General features: G+C 54.7%; 3 protein-coding genes across 6 annotated transcripts in view; 1 reads left to right on the top strand and 2 right to left on the bottom strand.

Annotated features, from left to right (window-relative positions):
- Nucleotides 1–7,580, bottom strand: part of WBP1L (WW domain binding protein 1 like) — a 60,539-nt gene extending 52,959 nt beyond the window's left edge. The window contains exon 1 of one of the 2 annotated variants that reach the window (XM_075423637.1): nt 7,361–7,580. In XM_075423637.1, the coding sequence (XP_075279752.1) occupies nt 7,361–7,580 (220 nt within the window). The remainder of the gene's footprint in view (nt 1–7,360) is intronic. The other variant, XM_075423638.1, reaches the window with a different exon arrangement.
- A 3,274-nt stretch (nt 7,581–10,854) lies between these two features.
- SFXN2 (sideroflexin 2) lies at nt 10,855–16,991 on the bottom strand. Of its 2 annotated transcripts, none has more exons than XM_075423632.1 (12): nt 16,936–16,991; nt 16,265–16,437; nt 15,799–15,969; nt 14,721–14,819; nt 14,488–14,563; nt 14,326–14,411; nt 13,581–13,641; nt 13,443–13,509; nt 12,842–12,891; nt 12,498–12,547; nt 12,210–12,257; nt 10,855–11,806 (listed from the first exon to the last, which is right to left on the bottom strand). In XM_075423632.1, exons 2-12 carry the CDS (start codon nt 16,423–16,425, stop codon nt 11,707–11,709), a joined length of 969 nt encoding a protein of 322 aa, XP_075279747.1. In that variant the 5' UTR covers nt 16,426–16,437; nt 16,936–16,991; the 3' UTR covers nt 10,855–11,706. The 2 variants fall into 2 exon arrangements, with proteins under 2 accessions (XP_075279747.1, XP_075279748.1); XM_075423633.1 differs by having other exon boundaries at nt 12,498–12,544.
- A 149-nt stretch (nt 16,992–17,140) lies between these two features.
- Nucleotides 17,141–25,365, top strand: part of ARL3 (ARF like GTPase 3) — a 30,750-nt gene continuing 22,525 nt past the window's right edge. The window contains exon 1 of one of the 2 annotated variants that reach the window (XM_075423629.1): nt 17,141–17,278. In XM_075423629.1, the coding sequence (XP_075279744.1) occupies nt 17,276–17,278 (3 nt within the window). In that variant the 5' untranslated portion in view covers nt 17,141–17,275. The remainder of the gene's footprint in view (nt 17,279–25,365) is intronic. The other variant, XM_075423631.1, reaches the window with a different exon arrangement.

The raw sequence follows: 25,365 nt of genomic DNA, 5'->3' as shown, positions 1-25,365 counted from the left end.
CATAAAGCTCACCTCCTTCTGTGAACTATCTTATTTGCATCCAAAATCCATTATCCTGGGTAAAGTCACTTTCTGTCCCACTCCAGGACTCTTGGCAAATAAGTATCTTGACCAGCTCCCTCAGCCTCAAGCAGAGCCAAGACAGAGTTAGTTTTTGCTTTGATCATGATCCCTTCCAGATCTCCAAAAATTGTGGACCTGTGCTCTTGAGTTGCCTCTGAAATTCTATCACTGCCTTGCGCACACCAGAACTAAAGATGAAATAAAAATACATCACCACTAGAAGTAACAAACTTCCACCTCATAGTAATGCAGAAGATTAAAGAGGAATGAAGAGGGAGAATCCCATTCTTCACTGCTAGCAAATCTTTCCTTTCTTTAGGCAAACTCTTTCCTCTGCTAGTCCTAAGGACTGTACTCAGGATCCTGAGGTCTTGAAAAAAGGAAAGGTCCCTTGTTTTCCCATCTTCCCTAAACCCTACGGCTTGTCAGTACAAGTAGCTGCTCACCATACCCACCTACACTTCTGTAATCCATTATCAGCAAGAGGCCAGCGCATTTTAAATGGCAAAAATGGCTGTTTCCTGATGCACTAGGGATTTCTTCCATGCTCAAGCGGTCACTTGCCAGCAAGCCACGAATATGCTGTCAGTGGTTGGATTTGGTTTACAATATGCTGGTGTAAAAGTGGTTGGAAAGCAGGAAGACTTGGGAAACTGCATCTAAATCTCCTACACAATCCAGCTCTCGCATCCTTTTGTCTCTTGCTGTTTTGGACCGACCTCAGGCGATGCCAGGTGGGCAGATACAGAAGGTGTGCAAACCACCAGCACCACAAGCTGCCTCCACACACCTTTGCAGGTGACATTCTGGGCACAGCGTGCCTGGGAGCACTGGCCACACTGGCATTAAATGGTTTGGTCTGCTGCATCAGTTTGCCAGCATCACCTCACTTTGCACCCAGCAAGCACCCTCCCGCAAAGCGCTCCATGACATGTCCAGAGCAGAGCAACAAGGCTGGTGAGGGGTCTAGAGAACAAGTCTTATGAGGAATGGCTGAGGGAGCTTGGGCTGTATAGTCTGGAGAAAAGGAGGCTGAGGGGAGACCTTCTCGCTCCCTACAACTACCTGAAAAGAGGTTGTAGCGAGGCAGGGGTTGGTCTCTTCTCCCAAGTAACAAGTGATAGGACGAGAGGAAATGGCCTTGTGTCAGGGGAGGTTTAGATTGGATATTAAGAAAAAATTCTTTACTAAAGAGTGGTCAGGCATTGGAACAGGCTGCCCAGGGAAGTGGTAGAGTCACCATCCCTGGAGGTGTCCAAAAAACGAGTAGTCGTGGCACTTCAGGACATCGTTTAGCAGGCATGGTGATGTTGGGTTGACGGTTGGACTTGATGATCTCAGAGGTCTTTTCCAACCTTAATGATTCTATGATTCTGTTCTGTGACAGTTTCACAAGCCATTGCAGAGACTATAGCGGTCTTCTAAAAATAATACCGGGGGCAGTGATCCCGCTCATAATCACACCATTAGAGAAGAATCAAGTTCCTCCTTGTCCAAGCAGATAAACAGCAGGTCTCTGCAGCACCTCAAGCTCTCCTTTACAGTCAAACAGTATCTGCTAAATCACAGAACAGCATCATTTGTGACTGCCACACCAACGTAATTCTTGTCACAGGCAAGGTACAAGGATGCAATCCCTGCCTGGCAAGCCCGTTCTCTCCAGCCAGCTGTTACGTCAGGCGTGTTTGTTCACAGGCTCAGCCACACGAGCAATCGACTGTCAGAGCTCCGCTGCCACAGCACCCAGGTGCTGGCATCTCAAAACCTATCTTCTTAGCTGTGGGTTTTCTAATCACACAAGACAGCAGGGGGGAGAAGGGACCCGACTTCCCCATCAGCAACTCTCCATGAAGTCATCCAGGAGTGCTGTCCCACACTCCATGCTCGCTTTCTTCTGACTCAGAAGCACAGACCAAAACCTGGCACAATCAGGTTGCCCTGCAAGGTGCAATGAGCGACTCTGCCCTGCCATGACTAATGGCCCTTCTGAGATTGTCACCAGCCCTGCCTCAGAGATGCTTTTGAGATGTCTCCAACACACCAAGTCCTTGCTCGCACATTGCAAAAACAGCAGCACAACCCTGGCAGGAGCAACTTGTGTGGTCATCTTAGATTCATGAACCCCCTGATACAAATGCAAGACAGGAGCATGTACAGCCATAAAGTCACCGTTTAAATGCACTAACAAGCTAAGGAGATGCCTATGCAGTTAACCGGAAAGGGCAAATTCTTACCCTGCACCCTGTAAAGCAGGGCAGCTCAGAGGAACACCCCCAAACCCACTACCAAATACATCTGTTGTCAGGAGACGGAACAAAGGGCCACGTGCAGCTCGGTGTTACTGACTGACAAGGAGACGTCTGCATAGGCACAGCCACGACCAAAGGGCACAGCACAGACAACGCTGGATGGAGAAGTAGGCCAGAAGATCACTAGCCCATCACTAGCTTTTTGCCACAAGCTAGCGTCTGTTCAATCCTGCCAACCCTCCCAATCTGAGTTAAAAGGAAAAAAAGGCAAAAAGAAAAGGTGGGCGGTTTGCAGTTACTAAATATACTGCCCATTACCTCGGAGGATGCCTATGTATTTTCAGATTACAAAGAAACACAAACTATAACCTACACTAACGCCTTTCAAACACCACAGAAAGACAAAGGTGAACTTTAGCATAGCACTGGGTTAATACAGGCTGACAAAGCTATATAAAAAGAGCACAGTTCCCAATCTCCCCAGCAGAAAAGCAACTGCTGAAGATGCTTAAGGGAGCAGCACTTCTACGAATCAAAGTGAGGGGTCGATGGGTGTTTTAGCCAGGGCTGAGTAACTGCCATTGAAACGTGGCCGAACAGCGAGCGCGTCCATCCCTGTGTCTCACCAAAGGGCCGATGGCAGTGTCACCGCTTTGGGCAGGGTCCCCGCTGCCTGGCACCCAGCGAAGCCACTGCTCGGGGACAGTCGGTGCTGGATGCGGCCGCCAGCCCAAGGCTGACCTTGCCTGACCCTGCCTGGCTCGCGAGGCTGGGAGGATGGAAAAATCTCTGACCATATCGAAACAACTCTGGCAGATGAAGCTTTCCAAGTTCCCCCGCAGCACAGCCCAACTCCACAAAAGCTGCTCAAGTTTATTCTTAAGGTATTGTTATGTTTTTGTTAATTAATACTTGGAGGGTAGCAAAGAAATTCTCAGAAAGGCAATGACAGGTCCCAATTACAGATCTGCTGTGACTATCCTGAAGAAAACTGCCACACTCCTGCCCAGGATGCGTTGGAAATTTTCAGACCAGGCTTTCCATCTGCTGCGCAGCTGCAGAGATACAGGAAGAAATTCTTACAGCATTGTGTGGAAATGTGAGGGCAACTCACAAACAAAAAAAAATTTTAATCAGTGGGAAAGCGTGCTATACAGATGAGACACCGGAGTTCACAGTGGTATACTCATCATGGTCCGGGGCAGTCCTTAATCCCGTCTGCACAGTTATTTAGGGGTTCCCGTTCTGAGCAAGTATAGGACGTACTTTGATCTCTGCTGCCTCCTGCCAAAACTGTGGAAATTAGCATGCCAAAAACCAAAAGTCACAAAGATGTCACGGCAGATAAAATATATCCTATTGTTATACAAGCAGCTCTCCTCCCGAATGACCTGATGCATTTCAGGAGACATACAAGTGCAGTTCCAACTAACTACCTGTACCTTAATCAAAAAGTTGTCTAAAATTTACAGATGAGGAGGTGAGCCTCTCTTACACGAGGATAACCGAAACTTCGCTGTTGAGTTCACAAGCTCTGTGAAGGAATGCTCTGAAAGGGCGCAAATGTAGACAAACTCTTGGGCGAAGCACGGCAACTCCATATTGGTGCAATCAGAGCTGTGGTCACAGCTAGAGCGCAGCCTTGGACAGAAACTCTGTGTTATGGGGGTGTTAGCCACAGTGACAGTCACGCTGAGTTCTTCCTTACAGCAAGATCTGTCCTCTTTGTCACATACGATGAATCATCCCTCAAGCCACAGTACTTCAAGCAAACTCTTTAATTTGGGATGAAATGGGTCTTTAAGAAGAGCATGCTTCTGTCAGATTTTGGCTCAAAACCACCTTATTAGAGAGAGATGGATTCCTCAGACTTGTCACATAGTTAACATTCACTTAAATCTCTTGTTTTTAAAGAAAACAACAGTTGAGAAAACTATGTGATAATTAAGCTGCAGGCGTGGGAAGCAGACAGATAGTTAAGGCAGTCAAATAACCTTTACTCTGCCCCATAGAGACGTAGTACAATAGAAAAATAATTGCTGTTCAAAGTTTTTCATTACAAATTGATCCAGCTCATTTTAAAAGGTATTAGTTTCGTATTTTCTCATTTCCTTCTCCCTCAAAACAAGAGGAGAGCGCCCAGCTAGGGTGTGCAGTTAAGGCTAGACATCTACAGTCACAGCTGAACATGGCTAGATTTCTTCTTCCTATGACATTTATCCTGATTTTATTACATAACTGTAATATTTCTGCCTGTAATTTAGTGATAAATGCTTCAACTCTAGTTAACAGTCTTGTGTGCTTACAAGTGAAACTGCAATGAACAGTCATGGAGAGAGTTAAACAACTTGGACTCAGGATGGTGATGAGCGAATTATCTCCTCCACCCACCACCCCAAACACGTCTTAGTTAAAAGAAACGTCTTTGAAGAGCCTAGGCTGCCTGGACTTATTTTAACCTGAAAAATCAGCCCCTCCTGCAGAGTACAGCATGTTCTCGGGAATGTTTGTTCAGTGCGGCTAGGCAGTACAGCTCCACCTCCTGAATTATTTAGAGGACACATTTCCTGCAGCACCTCCCAGCCTTAGACCACCAGGTCTGCAGGACAGTTTGACAGGCAAGGAGGCACGGACCCTGAACAAGCAGCTCTCCCTGACAGCAGAAGCAAGCGGGGCATGGCAAATGTCTGCAAGGTAGATGGAAGCAGGCAGCAGTCGGAAGAGGCTGCAAAGGCAGCAACGACCTGGAGAGAACAAGAGGCAAAAGCTGTCAGGGTTTCAGCTAGAAACACAGGAACCCTTGGTGTGGAGATCTTCCAAGTCCAGCACTGCCCCATTGCAGCTCTTCTCTACGAGCCTGTCGTCTCTGAGGAAACCAGGCTCTAAGGCAACACCAAAGCAGACAAAGTTATGTTACATGCTCATTTTCAAGATCCTACATTACCACTGTCGTTTCTGAGTGGGTAGCTGTCAATCTCTAGTATGCAGTGAGATAATACCAGCCTTTTGACAGACAGAGTCTACATTTAAGATCTAAAATAAGCCACAAGAGTTTTATATAGACAAACTATGAAAAGAAAATGAGTAAAAGATGCATTTGTATCTAAGTGCTCTAAAGCAAACATAGGTCGCCAAAGATCTTCTCCCCCACTCTCATGTATTGTACCATTCAAGGCTTAATATTTTAGGATTATTTCTGGTACACAGACTGAAGAGGATATCCGCAAGTCAGGTATGCAACTATTCCACAAGCAACCTAGCTGTATGATTGCCTCCACACCCTCCTCCTTTTTCCTTTCCTCCTTTTCTACTTCCTACTCCTTTCTTCTACCAGCTCCTTTACTAACGTATAAGCTGTACAAAGCAGGGAGCGTCTTTCACAGTCTTCAAAGCAGGTACGGTATTTTTATTAGGATGTACAGGGTCAAAGACTTTCACAGCTTCTGTACAGATAATCCTACCACCTGACCACTGCTCACAGCTGGAATGCCGCAACAACCAGAGAGCAAAATGGACCCGAGATGCGCTTATATACGCTTAGTTTATGTACCTTGGCTCGCAGATGGAACAAAGCAAGCACCAGGGCTTCCACCTGTTAAAGGCAGTTGAGACAACATGGAAAACACACGAGTCAACACAATCCTGCACCGGGCTCCCTAGGGCAGCAATGGCCAAACCTAAGCCTCAGCGCGGCTGAAGGAGATTTGGGATGGCGCTATCAACAGGGAATTATACAGCTTTTAAAGTAGATCTGGTGCTCTCACCACCCCGAAAAAAAAAAGGAAATGCAAGAGGGGAATAACATCTGTAGTCATAGACAAACTCCTCACCTCCTCCTCCTGCAGAAGCATTGGGAAGTATGTCAATGAACCCCTTCCACAAGGGACACTCCCCATCCGCACCCCTGTGACACTAAGCGCTGTTCGACCCACAGCATCTGTGACCTACAGTCAGCATCTGACCGGCTCAGACCTTCAACAAACGCCAACTACAATTTGTACCTTATAAGTAATACACCGCAACAAATCAGAAGTCATCATATTCAATCTACATTCTACATAGGGTGAAAAATACATCTTGACTCCATGAACGGTAAGATCCAGGTCATGCACAGGTCGCTTGGCCTAGTACAGTCCTCTCCGAGTGACGCTGAGCACACGGAGTAAGACTGGAGAGGTTACAGGTGTCTGCACTGGGGGAGCCAAGAACGTCGCTGGGGATCAGAACGGCACACGTTGCAGAACAGACAGGAAACAGAGTAAAGAGATGAAGAAGGAAGAATCAACTTCGTTAAAACCCTTTCCAGGTATAAAGACAGTGGTAAGCAAGTGGTGGGAGTCTACACAGACAAGGCCTCGTTGCCCTCGCCCCGGCCGAAACGCGCTCCCTCTGCCTCTCTTCTGCGCAGGGGCTCGCACCACAGCTGCTGCCAGGGCGAGCCCAGCTCACCCGGCTGCGCAGCACCACGCCAGCCCCCTTCCCTGCCGACCCCGGCCCAGGCCCCACGGCCACCCTTCAGCTCACCCCAGCCCTCCGCCAGCCCCGTCCCCTCACAGCCCACCTGCTCCCCTGCTGCCACCCCGAAAGGCACCGGCACCCCCGCCCGCAGGCCCCAGCGCACCTGCCGGCCCCAGCCTCCCGCCCTGGCTCCAGCCATCCTCCCCGTCACCTCCATCACCCACGGCCTCTTCTCCGCGTCCCGCAGCCACCCTGCCGCGCAAAGCACCTCCGAGAGGCGCTGCCGCCCACACCGGGGTCCCTGCAGCACCCCCGCACCCCCTAACTCCGCTCTCTGCGTCTCCTCCGGCTTCACTGCACCCACGGCGGCTCCCGAAATCCCAGGCGAGCCCCCAGAAGCCTCTCCCCCCAGCCCAGGCACCCTATGCGGGCTGCCGTCCCTGCCAGCCTAGCCCCTACCCCAAAGCCCCCCCTCTCCGAGGGCACAGACCCCGCGCTCATACCGCCGCCCCCCGCCCCAGGGACACGGCCCCCCAGCACGGCGCGACCCCAGACACCCCCCCAGGCGGCCCCCCCCGGGCAGCCCCTACCTGGGCAGGCTCCACGCTGGCGGGCAGCCCCTCGGGCACGGCCTGGAAAAGCAGCAGGGCCATGGCGGCGCGGAGCCTCCTCGCCATCCCCCCCACCCCCCGCTCCCCGCCCGCCCAGCCCGACTGCGGCCCGGGACGGCAGCCGAGGGGGCACCCCGCGCCCCCGACCCGCCCCAGCCGGTCGCCTATTGGACGGACGGCGCGACGCTTGGCTCGCCATTGGCTCAGCTGCTGTCGCTTAGGGCAGAACCGGGAGGGGCGGGGTCTGCGCGCAGGGAGCTGCCATCTTGAGTGTGGCGCACCGGGCAGGGAGCCTGGGGTGGGCGGAGGGCTGCCATCTTGTGAGTGGCGGAACTGCCTGGAGAGGTCTGTGGGGGCTGCCCTTGGTCCTGCACCCCCAGCGCAAGGCACCCCCTGGGGCAGAACTGGGCACTGCAGAAAGGGGGTTCACAAGCACCCTCTGGCCTGCCACGGCCTCCCTGACACCCCAGTGGCAGCCAGGCACTCGCCCCCCATTCACCTGGTCACACACAGCTGCCGTGACCCTGCTCGGCCTCCTCTGCCGTGCACCCGCGGAGCCTTAAGCAGCCCACCCAGACTGGGGACACGCCGGGGAGCTTGACGGGGAGAGGCTGCTAACACGGTGGCCGCGGCATGGGGCCGGACACGAGGCGCCCGGCGGGCAGCCACGTGTTGGTGCCAGCCCCGGCAACAGGCAGCAGCAGCATGGAGAAGAGGATCTCCCACCTCACCCGGGTCACAGCGTGTCCCCGCGCAGTGGGCCCTCACCCAGGCTTGCACCCCCGGGAGAAGCGGGGCACCGGCACTTGGGGTTAATTCGCAGCTCGGGGAGAGATGGCCCCTGTTTCTGGGGCAGCGGTCGAGGCTTTCTACACCAGGCAGCCTCCACGCCGGATCGGCATGACGGGGTTTGTCAGATGCTCAGATAACACGTTAAGAAAAGCCAGGAAAAAAAAGATTGACTTAACAGCTTGTCTCCCACCCTGGCATTTTCCAGTCAGGGCAGCACTTGGGGCACACCGCGCCGCGCCGGATCAGCTCTCCCGCCTGCTGCTGGCGTGGGCCAGCACGTGCTGACCCACTGCACCCTGCCGGCTCCTCTCTCCGCAGGCAGCCAGTTCACCAGCCTCCATGGCCTTTGGGCGAGGAGCCGTGAGCCAGGCCTGCCTGCTGTGGCTGCCGGTGCCTCAGAGGAGACCCGCAGCCTCCCATGCCCCCCCAGCCCCTCCCCAGGCTCTGTGGCAGCCCAACATGACGTCTTTGGTATGGATATCATTTGAGGAGAGGTTGTAAACATGCTGGAGCACTGACATTTCGGCCATGCAGTTATTAAAGGAGCTTTATTCCTGTTCCCAGCTAGCTCTGAAATTAGAGGCACAGCAGGGAGAAGGCAGTGAGTGCACCGGAGCACTGGACAAGCCCAGATCGGGTGCGACTCATTGCTGGAGAGCAATTAACAGTTGCAGCTCTTCCCAGACAGGGGTGAGTCCGGCTCTGACTCCTGGCAGTGAAGTTTCCTTCCTGTTGCAGCAATGGGAAATGGAGGAGGCAGGGCTGGCCGGAGCCACCCTTGGCAGCACTGGGACTTGCTGGATGCAGCCTGGCTGCAACCCCTCTGACCCCCAGTGAGACAAAGGCAGGCTGGGGAGTTGCTGTGGTTTTGAGAAGTGCAGGCAGGCACTGGCTGCAGCAATCATCTCCCGACACCGAAGTGACATGAGCTGTTGAGATGACTTGAATCCTCCGGGGAAGATTCCAACGACAACCTAGAAACCTAGAAACCCTGCTGAGCTAAACTGTCAGCTGGCGTAAATCCATGTTGATCTGAAGAGGGAATCCACTGCTGTAAGCTTGGGGGGGAGGTCTGGCTTGAGGATGGCTTGCCCATCCTCCAAGCCTGGAGCCGTTCTCTTCCTCTGGCCAAGAGCAACGAGCGGCACCATGTGTTGCTTCCCAGGGCAGGGGGGGAGCTGGCACGAGATGGCAAAGGCTCTTTGGTGGCTCCCCGTGCTCCATCATCCCTCCGGTATGGCTGGGGACAGGAAAAAAGGAGTGACAACACTGCTGAGGCTTTCCCACCATGGTCCCAACCTTGGCTTTAGGTGGCTGCTGCCCTGGCGTCGCTGGCACAGAGCCCCCAGCCCTGCTGGGACCCTCACGCACTGCAAATGCAGGAAGGGTCAACAGCAAGAGCGTGGCTGCAACGCGCAGGGGAAGAGCAGTTTCAGGATGCTGTGGCACATCGTGTTACAGGCATCACCATGATCCTGAGCATGCCAGAGGCACCTTGGACCCAAATATGCAGGTGCCTTTCTGAAAGTGCTCAAAGCAGTTTTGGGTGTAGGGTCAGAGCAGCTTGAGTTAAGGAGCTTAAGAAAAGCAGAGTGCAGAGATGTCTCCTTGTGGCTTCTTCCCACTCCCACAGGAGTGACATGTTTCATTTCATGTGCTTATCTATTATTTTAATTCCACATGAACAAGAGATCTAATAACGCCCAGGGAGCAGATACACAAGTTTGAACACATTTTCCTACTTTCCACTGACCTATTAATTATTCCAGAGCTCTTGTGCAGCTTTCTAGCTGCAGCTACATGTGGCTGGAGACATCATCCTCTGCCTGTTGCAGCTTGGGCAGAAGCAAACCTGCTGTGGATACACCTCGGCCCTTCAAGAAATACATTTTGGGTTTGGCTGCTCTCTGTAGGAGCAGAGCCGTTAATGCCAGAAAGCCCTTTGGCTGCAGACCCTGGGTCTCCGTTCGGGCATGCGTCTGATGCGGGGATGCTGCTCCCGGGGATCTGACATGTATCCCTGGCTGGAGGAACGAGCGTGGACCATCCGCTGAGCCATGGCGGTCTGGGAGCAGCCACATCGTACAGCTGGTTAGAAACATGCTTGTCCCACCGAGGGATGTCCGTCAGCAAGCAGAGAGCCTGGACACAGCTGGTTGAGGGCAGGGGCTCTAGCCCAGGAGTCGGGCTAAACTCTGGGGCTCCTTCCTCCTCCCATAATAGGCTGCAGCAAGCTCCAGCCACTCTTCTTTGGGGTGGGAGAGGCCTCATGCAAGACCCAGGTCAGCATCATGCAAACACTGTCTGGCCAAGCAGACAAACAGCACCCATGGGTGTAGGAAGGGCCACAAAGTGTCATCCCCCCATCTCCCTGATGGGATGAAGGTCACCATCAGCACAGCACTGTCTCAGGACTATCTGCAGCCCCAAGGGCCTCTCGGGGAAAGCTGTGGGGGGCTGCCCAAGGGTTTCAGGGTTTATGCCAGCCCTTGCAGTCTCATGGTTCTTCCTCTCCCCCCGGCCCCTGTGCTGACCCTCACCCTGGTGCCTGGTCAGTCACAGAGCCCACACCTTTCCCTTTCAAAGCAGGCATGAGACCCACACGCCACCCTGCCCAGGGACACAGACACGCAGAGACCAGCTAAAAGCAGAATCCACAGCTGTTTTTTAAAAATCACCACATTTTATTTTTCAACCCTCCTGTCATTTGCAGTGCTGCTGTTCAGAGCCTGAGTTAATGCCTCAACAGCTTTGTGACTCTTGTGTTTCCTTCCCCCTGTCCAAAGGGGCCCAGAGTCAGCTGTCCCCCAGAGCTGCAGGTCTTTGGTCCTACCATGGGGACAGTGAGATGCACAAAAAGGCTGGCTCTCGTGCTCAGAGGAATGGGTAGATTGCAAAAATTAGAGCTTAAAAACAATTAGCTGTTTCTCTCCTGGATTGTTGCAATCGCCAAGTGAATAAAACCTGAACCTGAGAGCAAGGAAGGGATGGTTCAAGCACTGGTCCCTGGACCCTGGGGTGCTCCCTGTGCAGAGGGGACAGGTCCCTTCCTGCCTGCTAAGGCGGGATCCAGCTCCTGGTAAGAGGCCACTGTGGTGGTTTAAGGCAGCAGCGTGGTTTGGTTCCTGGTATGATGGCAGGGCACCAGCTTTCAGAGGTAGGACTGTGCTCTGAGCCCCGAGGGAGAGAGCCTGACGTGCGACCGTCAGGGTGAGGCTCAGACAGGCTGGGCAGCTCCTCCCGCAGGGCAGAAGGAAGGCACGGGAAGCGCAGCCATCGCCCAGGGCCTGAGGGACGTGGGGAGGCAGGGACACGGCCAGCAGCAGACGGAGGGAGGCTCAGGGCAAGCCATGGCGCTGCAAGCTGGGCACACAGAGCCAGATCCTGCCTCTCCGGGGGAAGGAGGCAGCAGAGACGGTGCTGGGCCGGGGGGCAGATCTGGCAGACCGTGCCTCTGAGCCCTGCTCGGGGGACGCAGGGCTGGTGGTGGCAGGGAGCCGGGGCGGTGCGATGGCTCCCGAGGTAGTCTCCGTTCACAGTCCCTTGTTAAAATAGACGTACGGCACTTTGTCCCCGTGCTTGGCGACGATGCTGTCGCGCAGCTCTGTCTCGAGGTCAGCCAGCGCAAGAGAGCTGTGGGGAGAGGGGATAGACACTGAGACCTGCGATCCTCCTCCCTGGCCACTGGTCAGGCCACCGTCCCTCCCAATTGCTGTTTGAGGTCCCCTGCAGTCCCTGCGATCTCGCAGGCTCACGTCAAGACCCACCACCCATCGCTGGCACCCACTGCTCCCAGTGCTGGCGGGCAGAGCTGCCCATAGGGCTGGGGGTCCCACTGCTCCCAGCACAGAGCACGTAGAGCAGTGGAGGCACATGCTCTCCTGCTGCCCAGAGCACCAGCATGTACAGGCAGGTGCTGCTGTGGGCTGAAGGGTGGGCGCCCACCACGTCTCTCCCGGGATAGGCAGAGAAGAGCTAGGGAAGGAGGAAGGCTCCTGAGGTCCTGAGCAGGAGAAGGAAGAAGTGGGACAAGTACCATCTCTGCGGGAACAGGGCGCAGGCTGCCGGTACCATGAACAGGAGGCTGCAGGACAGAGAAGAGCCGAGCGTTAGTGCTGCTGATCGCAGCCCGTTTGCCCCCCAGCTGCAGGGATCTCAGCGCAAGAGGAGCTGCTCACACCCCATGACTCCCAATAACTGGGGAAAGCCCGAGCTGAAAGCCAAGCAGCCTTGCAGTCCCCCGCTGGGCAAGAGGTCTTTTTCCATGCATCCCTCAGAGCCACGCTCCAGGCACCCACAGGCATTCGAGCAGCGAGATACTTACAAGCCCCCGCTCAGCAGCATCTGCAGAGGCCCATGGAGAACCCGGATCTGCTGCAAGGGAAGAGCCGGTAGTGAGTGCCCGGCCTTACTGCAAGCCCTGCTCATGGTGTGGGGAGACTTCTCCCCTCAACAGGGCTGAATGCCCAACACCTCTGGGGTGCCACCGACCTCTGCCACCCTCCCGCAGCCTCTCAGTGTCACCCAGGAGACCTCTGGCATACTGGTGACTCAAATAGGGGACAAAGCAAGCTGGGCTCTGCAATTCCCCATTTCATCCCCAGCATCTTGGGGCTGGAACAATGCAGGACGCACTGGAAAACCGTGGAAGGAGAAATGTGGGCTTACCTGCATGAAGGGGAATTTCTCCAGTCGCTCCATGATGATGGGCAAAATAACTAGTTTCAAAGAGAAGAGGTCAGGGCGTCCCCACAAGCCAGCCTGCAGGGCTGCCCCAGCAGGACCCTCCTCCCGGAGGCCACAGCAGCGGCTGGTTGTGCTGGGAGCTGCTGGGTGTCTGCTCACAGCAGGGATCTGGCACGGGACCCCCATCCCTCCATCGCCTGGGCAGCATGTTCTGCAGCCCTCATGCTCCCATGCCTCCTGCTGGGCTTGCAGCACGGCAAGAGTCTCATGAGGGCAAGGGGATGTGGGGCGAGGAGCCAAGGCCGCAGAGTGCAAGAGGTGTTCTCGTGGGGCCTGATCGCCACGGGAGCACCTCATATCCCCCGCGGGCTGTGTGTTGGGATGGGGAGGGCTGAGGGCTCGGGAGGCTCTGATGGGAACGGCAGGACGGGGAGACCAGCTCCACCAGTGAGACCAAACACCACCGGGATGCAGGGCCACCCTCCCTCTTCTTCCCAGGGGGAAACTGAGGCAGGGGAAGATGAGGCAGCGGGTCCTGGGGGAGCCCCCAGTCTGGCTCCCCACCCTCCCACCCCACACTCACTCATGCCCGGTGCCGCCATGGTGATCCTGGAGACCACAACCTGTGCGATGCCCTTCACCGCCGCCCTCTGCAAGCAAGAGCAGTGGGTGAGTCCCCACTGCACCGTGCCACGACCCCGACCCCCATCCTGAGACTCACCCTGGAGCGGCCGAGCTCGTTGTTGTCCCCATCCGTCACTGTCACCCCATTGATGATCTCCCTGGAGAGGACAGGCAGCAGTGAGGGGCGGCTGGGATGGCCGGGCAGTCATGAGGAGGACAGAGGCATGGGGTGAGGGGGTGCCAAGGGGTCCCTGGCGATGCGCCGGAACAGCATCCCCGGCTGCCCCCAGCCCTGGCCCCAGGGCACAGGGCTCCATCGCCCCGGAGTGCCGCGGTCCCCAGCCCAGCCAATGCTGCCATCTTCAGGGCATGGCTGCGAGCAGGGCCCGGCTGTGCGGGGGACAGACACCCACCTAGGACCCGCAGCTGAGCCAGGGGACAGTCCCCCGTGGAGCACCCCAGCTCCCCGTGCCGTGACCCATGGGGGACCCCGAGCAGCACACACTGAGACATGGGCCCCACTTAGGGACCCCCAGCGCCAGGACATCGCAGACTGGGGCTCTCCCACGACCACACACAGAAGATCTTTGGGTCTGACGGCTCCCCTCAGCCCAAAATCCTCCTCCTCCGGGCAGAGGCTGAGCCATCCCACCCGGCACCCTCCACCACAGACCCAGCACTGCGAATGGCCAGACCCCTGCTCACCTCCCTCCCAGTCCCTCCAGTCCCCGGGATGGAAAACCGTGGCAGGGCGACCAGGCAGCCCAGGAGCCCGGCTGCCACCGGCTCGCCTTCAGAGAGGGCTGGGCCCCTCGAGCTCCCCGGCCGCACGTCGCACTTACTGTTGCCGCATCATGGGGATATTGACACAGTTGGCAGCAGCCACGGCCGCGAAGGGTACCCAGCGGGCCAGCAAGGGGGGGGCTCGCTGTGGGAGACAGGCGGGCGTCAGCGCGGGAGGGCAGGATGCAGCCAGCTGCCCACCCGGCCCCGGCCACGCGTACCTTGGTGTAGAGGTTGAGTCCCACTGCGGTGACCAGGGCTGTACTGGTGGCGGTGACGTAAGCCACCCCCATTTGCCTGGACAGTGTTTCGCAAAGAGGAGAGAGAAAAGAAACACCAGCTCTGACTCAGTCCTGCTCCTTCGGTGCCCAGGACAGGGCATGGGGGGTCTTTACAGGGTATCCAGGGGGGTCCCCACACAGAGGGTCCCCATCCTGCGTGGGGGCACACTCACCTCAGCGAGATGGGGGAGGCGGCGTTGCGGTTGGTATAGTTGACGATGGCATTGAAGGACTGGTTCACCCACTGCCAGAAAACCACAGCAGGCACTGTCCTGTGGAGGGAAGGGACGGGAGAGCACCCGAGGGCCATCAGGGACGCCCAACCAGTGCCCGTGGCCAGGCTCGGCAGGTGGACAGCCAAGATGTCCTCAATACCCTTGTCCTGGTGTCTCCCAAGGGAAACTGAGGCACTACAGCAAAGCCATGAGACAGTGGCAGAGCTGGGAAGTCACCCCAGGACTCCTGGCTTCTGCGGGGCTTTGGGAAGCCCCAGAGGGGGCCCAGCCCTGTGGGGTGCTTGGCCAAGGGCGGGAGACCCGGCTCTCAGCAGGGCGGCAGCCAGCCTGCTGGGCTGAGATAAGCCTTTGTCAATGGGGGCGGGAAGGAGGGGGCACACAGGGACAGGGGCAGCTCTGGGGTGACCAGGACGCCTGGGCTCCTCCCAGTGTCTCAGGGACACTGAGATGGGACAGGAGGGGACACGTGGGGATGTAGGTCTGAGCAAGCTTTCGGATGCAGGAGGGTAGAGATGATCTGGGAAGTCAGTGACCCATCAGCACTGGGAGATTCCCCCACCCAGGCTGGACCTCACCAGCAACCAGCAAACACGGGTGGGATGAAACGAGGACCCATTGGGAAAGGCAGTGTCTGTACCACACAGCCTCTGTGCTGGGGACAGGATCGCTCACACCCCCAGCAGCCATTTCAGCAGGAAAATGCAGGGAGCTGTTGGTGTGGGCTGGGGACACTGGAGCAGGCTGGCCTGGGGGCACATTTGATCCTTGGTTTTGGGGGCCGTTATGGTCCATGGAGCAAGAGCAGTGGCCACACACGACTTGGCTCCATTAATCATTACAAGGGCTCCGGGAAGAGCTGAGCTGAGCTCAGGGCAAAGCAAGACCAACCCCAGCAGCAGCCACGGGCATGCCTCAGGCAGCAGCCAGCCCAGAGGAGGCAGACTGGCTGTGGTCCAGCCATCGGGAACCCCTCAGGGGGCTGGGGGCTGTCAGGGCTGCGTCCCCAGCGGCTCACCGGTAGAACTGGAGCATGCAGCCGGTGAGGGCCATGCCCCCTGGCACCTGGAAGGACATCCTCCCGATGAGGTTCATCTTCTCGCCGCTGTCAGGGTGGAAGGCCGAGTCGTACAGCTTCTTGGCGTAGAGTAACTGCTCCTGGCTGCTTCCCGGCGGCACCAGCCCAGCCCTGCAAGCCCAGAGCCCGTTGGGGCGAGCCGTGCAGGCCCACAGGCACCCAGCACCACCAGGGCACGCAGCCCTGGGCACCAGACACAAAAGGCAGAGGGAACATCTCCCGCGAGGGAAACTCGTCCCAGCTTGAGGCTCCCGGGAGAAGCCTGGGAAGCTCCCTCAAAATCGCCTTCGACGGATGTTACATCCCAGCACGACTGCTTGGGAACAACTGCCTCCATCCCTCCGTGGTCGGGTATGGCCGTGGGCACGGGGATGGGACGTGCTCGGCTGCCCCCCCAGCCCCTCACCTGCAGCCTTCCACCAGCGCCTTGGCCCGGTCCAGCTCCTCCTCCGGCACCAGTGCCGTGCGCGGGTCGGTGATGCTGAGGAAATGCCTCAGGCGCCCCGCGAAGGTGCTCTGGTCCCAGCGCGGGGCATCGATGTCAAAGCCAAGGGGCACGGCGGCCATTTCGGCGTGGGCCTGGGCAGGGGGAGAAGGCGGCTCAGTAGGACCCTGCCTCGCTCGCCTGTTGAGTGCGGGCCTGCCGCGGCCCCGGGAGTGGTTAACCGGGCGAGAGCCAGGTTTATATTTAACGGGAGGGTTGGACTTTCAGCAGCCCTGAGCCCAGCAGCCTCCTGCGGCCCTGCTGCCAGCTGAACGCGTGGGGTCCCCCAACGTGCTGCCCTCCCCCACGCCCGGCACCCCGTCCTCGGCCTGGGGGGCGGCACTGTGTGCCCCATGGCACTGCACTGCACCCCCCACTCGTGTGCACACCGCCCTGCACACCGCACCGCACACCGCACCGCGCACCGCACACCGCACCGCACACTGCCCGTAGCGCTGCCCGGCGCCCTCGCGGCTCTGCAACGCCGGGCCGGGCCCGCCCCCCGCCACCGCGCGCCACCGCGCGCCACCGCGCGCCACCGCACACGCCCGCCCCGCCCCGCGCGCCGTTGGCGCGGCCCCACCCGGCCCTACCTGCAGCCCCCGGACCCCTCGCGCGCCGTCTCCCGCCCACGTGGCCGCCACCTCCCCCCAGGCGCCGACGCGTGGCCGCCCTCAGCCAATCACAGAGGCCCGAGCGGCCGCGCCCATCTAACCTCCACTCCCCCTCCACCCCACCCCCCCGCGGAGTGGCCCTCTTGTGCGCATGCGCCAGATGAGGGGCGGGGCTAGCCGCGGGCAGAGGCGCAGGGCTCCGCCCCTCTCGTCTGCCGTCGCCACGCTGCGTACGTACGGCGGGAAGCGCTGACGCCGTACGTAGCGGCGGCGTGTGTGTGACGCAGTTGCCCATGGTAACCCCGGAGCCGCGCAGAGGATGGTGAGTGGGGCGGGGGGGCCGGGGGCCCGCCAGGACGGGCCCGGGCCTGGGCCCGGGCCCGGCGGGCAGCGGGGGGGCGGCGGCGCCGCCGCCCACTTGCGGGGCCTGGCAGGCCTGAGGCCGGAGGCGCCCACCGCGGGGGGCTGGCGGGCCCGGCCGGGCTTCAGGGCAGGCTCCGGCAGGCCTGTGGCTATGAAGGCTGCCAACACCCAGCTGGCGGTCTGGCAGGCCTGGGATCGGGCCGCGGGAGACCCGGGCTGGGACCCTGGCAGGAGCTGGAGGCGGTGGAGGGCCTGGAGATGGGGCCCAAGTCGGTCCCTGGCAGGGGCTGGGAGGCTTGAGGGTGCCATGGGTGGGCCTTTGTTGGGATGGGATCAGCCTGCCTGGAGCTGACCCAGTAAAGGTCTGGAGCACCTCTCCTACGAGGACAGGCTGAGGGAGTTGGGGCTGTTGTTCAGGGAGAAGAGAAGGCTCCAGGGTGACCTTAAAGCAGCCTTCCAGTACCTGAAGGGGCCAACGGGAAGGATGGAGAGGGACTTTTCACGAGGGTGTGTAGTGATAGGACAAGGAGGAATGGCTGTAAACTAAAAGAGGGCAGATTTAGATTAGATATTAGGAAGAAATTCTTCACCATGAGCGTGGTGAAACACTGGAACAGGTTGCCCAGAGGAGCTGTGGATGTCCACTCCCTGGAAGTGTTCAGGGCTGGGTTGGATGGAGCTCTGAGCAGCCTGGTCTAGTGGAAGATGTCCTTGCTCATGGCAGGGGGGTTGGAACTAGGTGATCTTTACGGTCCCTTCCAACCCAATCCATTCTGTGATTTTGTGATTCTATAAGGTGTGGAAGGCGTGAAGTGTTGGGTGCTCAAGAGGGCCGGGGAGCAGGACGGTAGTGGCCCACTTAGCCTGAGGAGGGAAGGAGCGATGGAGGGGCCTGGCAAGGATGGATGGCAGTGTTCAGAGGCTGACTGTGGGGAGTCTGGGAGCATCTGAGACTGTGAAGGGACACTGGACAGTACCGCCACGGTGGGAGGTGGCCGCCCTGGGACTTTGATCCTGGCTACAGGGCTTGAGGGAGCTATAGGAGAGTTTGCTGAGGTGGAAGGGCTGGTTGTTGATAAACAGCCTTAAAAGGGGAGTTCAGTCATGGCAGAGAAAGCCTGGATGAAGGGGTTGGGTGTTCAGGGATGGACTGAGGCGCAGTGCTCAGGGCCTGAAAGAAACATGTGAACTGGGTGAGATGAACAGTCTGGTGAGTCACTGGGAAAACCCAGTCAACGTTGGCTGGCTGGAATAGTTTACTGGGATGTTGTGTGCTCTGGGGTTTTCTGCGGGTGGCTGGGGAGGTGAGGGACAGTCTGGGCTGAGAAGAGGAGATAAGAATACACTGTGTGAAGGGCTGGAAGTGGAGCTTTGATGATGTGGAGCGAACGAGAGGACCCGGGGAGGAAAGAAGTGTTCAAGGGGAAAAATTTATTGTTTGAGAGGGAGCACTGTAGGCTGAAGGGAGGAATTGCGGTCTTGCATGCAGCAAAGGATCTGGTCGACGTGGAGGGCAATGCTGGGAGACGGGTGGGGTGGTGAGGGTATAGTGTAGTCTGAATCAAGGTTGGGGTTAGGTTGGGTGATGGACTGGGGTGTTGGAAACAACTTGGGTTTAGATGCCAGAGTAGTTGGGGTGGGACAAGTGGGATGCTGGCAGAGTCCAGCGAGGACTGGAAGGAATAGTTGGGGCTGCCGAGTGAGTGGTGGTAAGAGAGAGCTGCGGTAGGTGGGGGAGCTGCTGCTGAGGATGCAGCATGTGCAGAGAGCACAGGCAGAAGGAAATAGTGGTGGGGAAAGAGCTTACCCAAGGGCAAAGCCATTTTGTCCAGGAGTCCTCTGGACACAAGCTGGATTCATGCAAGTGGGCAGCATGGGAGTAGGCGTAAGCAAGAGCAGCAAAGGCAGCTCCTGATCTGCACTGGTTTAATTCTGACTGCGTCCCCACCTGCTGGGCCACAGAGGAAGAGACTGAGATAAGGCCTGTGGGATCTGCTCTATTTTAGATCAGTTGATGATGGAGCATGTCACACCAGACACTGAAGCCATCACAGGGTGGACATCTGCTGTGAAGATGAGGGCAGCTGCCTCCAGCAGTGCAGTGCTTTGTGGGACACATTTGGCCTGCAGCTGCTGCTGGCCAGATCTGCTCTTCTGCCTTGTGATGTCCCAATAAGCTGGTGTAGTCTGGGATCTGGCTGCTGTTATCCGAGCGCTTTGTGTGTGGAGAGAGCAGAGTGGGTGTTTTCCAGTGTTCGTGTTATTTGATACAACATTTTACTGCCTCTTTGTCTGTTTTCCATTTCTGGGAGTTGTTCTTTGAATTGCAGCCTCTCAGGCAGAGTGCATGGCACTTCGGGGTGCCTGGTGGACTGGCTGGGCTGGGCAGAGAACTCCAGAGCGCTGCACTGATTTCTAGATTCTCAGCTTTCACTAAAACAGAATAATCCTTAGTGGTAGAAACTCTGAAACACCAGCAAATGTATCCAAAGCAGCTATGGCAGCCTGGGGGTGTGGGTCAGCAGTCAGAAATGATCCAGACAGCTTGATGTAACAATTTACGGCTTGTCATCTGAGCTGTGGTAGCTGCCTGTGAGCGTATTTCTGGCATGTCATGATTGCATTGAGAAGTGCTTAAACCCCCTTCAACAACTGCTTGCTCCAGCTCCAGTGGTAAGAGGGTTAATGCTGAGGTTTAAATTATTTCAGTGTTCATCCAAGTGAGTAAGTACAGAGGGGAAGCGTCTCCTTCTGCAGAGCATACCAGCATTTCTCACAGCTATGGGGCAGGGGTGGTGGAAGGTCATAGGTGGAGCACGGAGGGAAAGATGAGCCAGAAAACTGCATAGCATGAGGGATGTGTAGCGCTGAAGTCTTTGGCACCGTGAAGCAGCATCTGTGGTGGGTGCACAGCAAGGGCGAAGGGAGGCTGCTACATGAAAGGATACGCTGCTTTCCGAAGTTTAGGAAATGCTGTGTGAAGCAGAGCTTGTGGCCTCCTCATCGCTGTAATAACAATCTTTGCTGAGTGAGATGGTATGTTATTGATAGATGGCCGGTGTTTTTCTAAAACCGTTGACTAAGATGACATCATCGTGTCAAAGCCAGGGTTGTCAAAGCCAGGGTTGTCAAAGCGTGGCCCCACTGTACAGTTGAGGAAACTGAGTCGTGGGGTGTCTGGCTGACACTAGGCAGAGCTGGTGGAGAGGATGTAACACCAGCGTAGCTAAGTGCGTAGTCAGGCATCTTTCTCCTGGTCTTGATCAAGCTCATGTTTCCAGGAAAACCAGCATCTATCTGTTGCCTGCTGTAGGTGTACCTAGTACCCAGATTTTCTTTCTTTTGTCCTTCCTTGCTTGCCACTAAGGCTGCATTTAAAAGAGCCCCATTCAAAAAAAAAAAAAGTAGCTTTCAAGAAAATTAATAGCACCTTGCTGATGCAGTTTCCCAGTACATCTCCATGTCATTTTTTTGGTTTATTTTACTGATTGTTGAGACACTGATATGAGAAACTACCTGCAGAAAGGACAGTATACCAGCAACTGGCCCAGACTTTCATGTTCTGAAACCAGACAAAGACTGCTGACATTGTCTGGTACTGGGCATCAGCTCCGCTCTGCGCAGGACATAATGCTTCCTTCAAACTTGCTGAAACCAGAGGAGTTTGATTTTAATTATGAAAGGAGGATTCGTGCTGGTGTTGGTTAATATGCCAAACCAGAAAGTGCTGTGTGACCTCTTTGACAGAAAACTATGTTAGTAGGTTTGAGCTGGAAAAACTTTGTAGGTGACTCGGCTCCATTAAATTTTGGATTTCAATGCAGGAAAAGAGTCTACATTGAATGACACCATATGGTGGAGACACGCAGCAAGCAAATGATTTTTTGGGAGTTTTGCCAGACTAAGAAGTGTTGAATAAACTGTGCTCAATAGATTAATTTACTTTGGTTGTATTTTGAAAAAGACTGGGTGATTTTATGACCATTAGTGACATTTGCAGTTCTGCAGCCGAAGATAAAGGTAATCAGACGTCATTCTTCAGGGCACCAGCTAATCAGTGCAGTTGTGAGAAGGACTCCCCTCCTCCAGCTCTGTGTGCACAGGATTGCACCCTGGACGACAAATGTAGCCTCAAATATCTACCGCTGAAGGCAAGATATTTGGCTCAACTAAGCCCCTCATCCTTCCCCATGTCAGCTTCTCCTGCATGACTTTCTGCAAACATCGCGTGCAACCATCATGTGCACCCTCTGTCTTTAACTTACTCTAAAAATGGTGAACTGCTACCATATTGCTTAATTAAAAGTAAATTGTGAGCTGTGCTAGGTGCTGTGCAGGCAGAACACAGAGATATTCCCCATGCTGTGGAACTACGGTCTGCCGGAGGTGAGAGATAACCAAGCGATACGAGTAAGGAGAGTCCAAGACAGGTTTGAACTTGGCATGTTTGCTGTCTAAACCTTATCAAAGATTGTAGGTGTGGCAGACAAGGAATTATTAGGAGAATCACAGGGAAGTTTTATTGATATTTTGTGAAGTTTCTCTCAAGGTTGTAGGAAAGGCACAAAGGTTTGAGACTAGAGCTCGGCAGTGCTGGGGCTGGTATCGTGAGCCATGGGGAGACAGGAGCCATCACCTCCACGGCAAATGCGCTTGGCTGGGAAGGGCCTTGGGGATGAAGACAAGTGACCTGTGGTTGCAGCAGTGGGGAAGACGATGTTTGTGCAGGGGTGTGGAGATGGGCTCGCAGCGGCAGGCTGAGGTGCTGAGCTTGGTGGCTGTATTGCATGTCGGTGAATTGATTTGATTTTAGCTAAATATCCACATCTAGTAGATATGCAATTGCTGGTGGCTGAGGGTGGTTTTATTTTCAATTCATTATCTGAGCTTTGTGGCTAATAAAGTTAAACAGAATACATTTACTTCTAGTTTTCTAATAGGAATCAACTGTGCTCTGCAGTGGCTTGTGGGCCATGCTTTATCCATGCCCTGTGTATCCAGCCCTCAGTACAACGGGAAATTGTTCTTTCCATTATGGCTTTATATTGCAAATCTGATACAATATTTAAACAGATTATGTCAATGCTCTGTTTGTCCCAAACCAATTTTTTCTTTGGCCTATAAAGTGAATCTTCCTTTCAGCGGCTTCTGTGGTACAGGATGTAGTTACATGCATCAGCTAGTTCAAAAGACCCATATACAGCATGGATTTAAAGCTGAATAAACCCACAAAATCCTTAGCTAGGACTATAAATGTCACTGTGTTTTTATATATGTCTGTATTTTTTTTTTTAAGAGAATAGGATTACTGCATGCAGCTATAACTGAAAGTCCTTTGATAATTCAGTGGGTATTTTAAACCTAGCAATGATATACTTTCATAAAACCACACATCCCTGTTTTCTGGAGGATGCTAATAAGATGGTTGGCTTTGCTTTCATGCTCGATGTGTTTATGAGTGCTCTTGCCCATTTAGTTGCATCTCTGAATTTAATGCCCCGCTCTGATTTCATAGTAATTGTCAGGAGTCTTTTTTTTTTTTTCTTTTTGTATGTCCCCACTCACTGTCTGGAAAATTCAGTCTCCTCATTGCTGACCCCATCAGTCTGTCTCCTCATGGTGCTTGTAAAGAAAACCGTCTCCACCAAGGACAAAGATGTTTTTAAACAAGCCAATCTGATATCAAACGTAGTTTGCTTAACCCAGAGGTGACCAACAAGCGGTTGCTGGCTGACTGTGCCCAGCCTTGAGTCGCCCTGTATGGCTGCCCTTCTCCAAAGGCTGCACACGCTGCCACGCTGTGCTGTTCATTATCTGAACAGCATCTGCAGTTCCCTGCTCTGTTACAGATGCCGCAGTCTGCTTAGTTTTGTGCAAATGACATGCTGCCCTTACACTCCTGTGAGTCGTCTCTGCAGCTCCTCAGCCAGCTAACATCTCCACTGTCCTGCTCGAGACTTGTCCTACTCCTTGCCCTGGACACCCCAGTGAGAGAGTACCGCTGGCCTGGTTGCCAGGCAGGCACCCTGGGCATCTTCCCTCCTCGCTGCAGGTTAAGTCCCAGCATTGAGACATGTTTGCTGCCCCACTCCTGGCCTGCTCCGCTCCTGTTGCTTCTGAGCATCCCCTTTGCACCAAATTTTCCCATTTCTTGGCTTTTTACCTGGCATTTCCCATCAATAATGAGGGGTTGCTTTCTGACTCTCAGCAGCCCAAGTTAGTTTCAGCGTTGTGTTCGTGAGCAGAGGAGTGCTCGTCCATCAGTGTGTGTGCAGCAAAGGCTGCTTGTCCCACATAGTGGTGCCATACAGCAGGGAACTCAGCTGAGTTATTTTTTCCAGTCTACTAAGCTGTCAGGAAATGCTTTCTGTCTTCCTAGCCAGTGTGCTCATAAGACCAATGTAAAAAAAAAAAAAAAAAAAAAAAAGTTAGAGTCCATCTGTGCATGGCTTTCCTTAATCTTAAATCCTCACTAACTAGAGGGAGAATTCTGGGTGCAAGTTTTAAATAATATTTGCAAAATAGTGACAATCATAGTTAACCAGTACTATTATCTGGCTCTTGATTTAAGTTACATGTACAGACTGTGTAACCTATGCTGGCAGCTACTGAAATAAAGTCCACTTCTCTGTGTTGGCTTGCTTGTCTTCCAGCCTTTTAAATCAGCTTACTTTATACCTTAGAGAATACTTTTATTTCTATATATATCCTCTCTTCTATTGGCTACCCCAGATAATCCTGTGATCAGCCATGCAGCAGCGTCACTTGAGTAGAATATGGAACGATGCTGATCATTTCCTCGTAGGCTGTCATACTAGCCCAGAAATAGCATCTGTCTACAATGGGAGAAGCTCTATTAACATTTACAACTGTTTCTCTTCCCGACCCCCGAGAATTGCTCCGTGGTAGATAAGCAATACTTTGTCATACATTTCTTTGCGCTCAGTATTTTGGAGTTGAATTCTCAAATATAAAGGCTCCTAATCCTGATCTGCTCTGGGATACACTGCTCCGCTCTTAGCAAGTGGTGCTGTGAAATAGGATTAGCATTTCAACAGCTTCTTTTTTTAACTGTAAGCAATAAACTAAAATAATAGGGCCTGATTCAGAGCTCTCGGAAGTCGGCAGTAGTACTTTGGCTGGTGTGGGTTGGCTTTGGGTCAGGCCCATAAGAATGGGAGATTCAGTTTTTGCCTGGAAAGGAGGGAGAATGTGTGAATTTTAAAGTTCCTGCTCCTGTGGGGTCTGTCCCCACCAAGCTGAGCTCCATGAATTTACAAGCCAACAAACACAACTGTAAATTTGACTGCAGGTGAAAAGAAAATGTGTTGCTAGTCATGCAGTTAAAACTTGTGTTTTTTAATGTTGTCAAGGGCACTTAGGACATACATGTAAACAAGTAAGTATTAGAGGTATTTTTGTGGCTGTTCCTTTTCTCTTCCCTCAGACGTGTGGAAGTGCAGACCGTCACCGGGCAGAGCACTGGCTGGGCGCTGCGGCCGGGGAGATGAGCTGTTGGGCTGGGAGGGCTTGCAGCGGCTGGCTGCGCCGAACACAGCCCTGCAGATTCATTAGCTACGGGCCGTGGGCGGGAGCCAGCTGTGAGCATCTGGCCCTCAGGGCTCAGCACGTGATGTTGCATATGCCTGTATGCTCCGACTAAAAGCGGTTTGGGGATTTACTGTGCCCGCAGCATGCAGGCATGGCACCCTCTGCCAAGACGAGCGCGTTCCTCATCAACAGCTCTTGAGCGGGGCCTGGATTCCTGGTTTCTTACCAGCCTGTTTACAAAGTAGGTGATGTCCTGAGACTGCTTACTGGGCTGTACAACTGCAGTTTTGCTGTTCCTTGCACGATCTCTGAATTTCTGAACCTCAGATTTCCACAGTGCTTTTTAAAAGCACAGTAACAGTGGCAATCCTGCAACTTTCTGCAGATATCCTTCCAACCTAATTTTACGAAGTTACTTCTCCCTGTTTCTTATGCATCATACATGTATTTTGAGCTGTGTCTGGTAATTAAGTGAATTACTTGCGAATCGAAAAT

This window comes from Opisthocomus hoazin, chromosome 6, assembly GCF_030867145.1.
Source record: "Opisthocomus hoazin isolate bOpiHoa1 chromosome 6, bOpiHoa1.hap1, whole genome shotgun sequence".
NCBI classification, from domain to species: Eukaryota; Metazoa; Chordata; class Aves; order Opisthocomiformes; family Opisthocomidae; genus Opisthocomus; species Opisthocomus hoazin.
The sequence above is the reverse complement of the archived record's forward strand: the minus strand, read 5'-3'. Positions and strand labels throughout refer to the sequence as shown.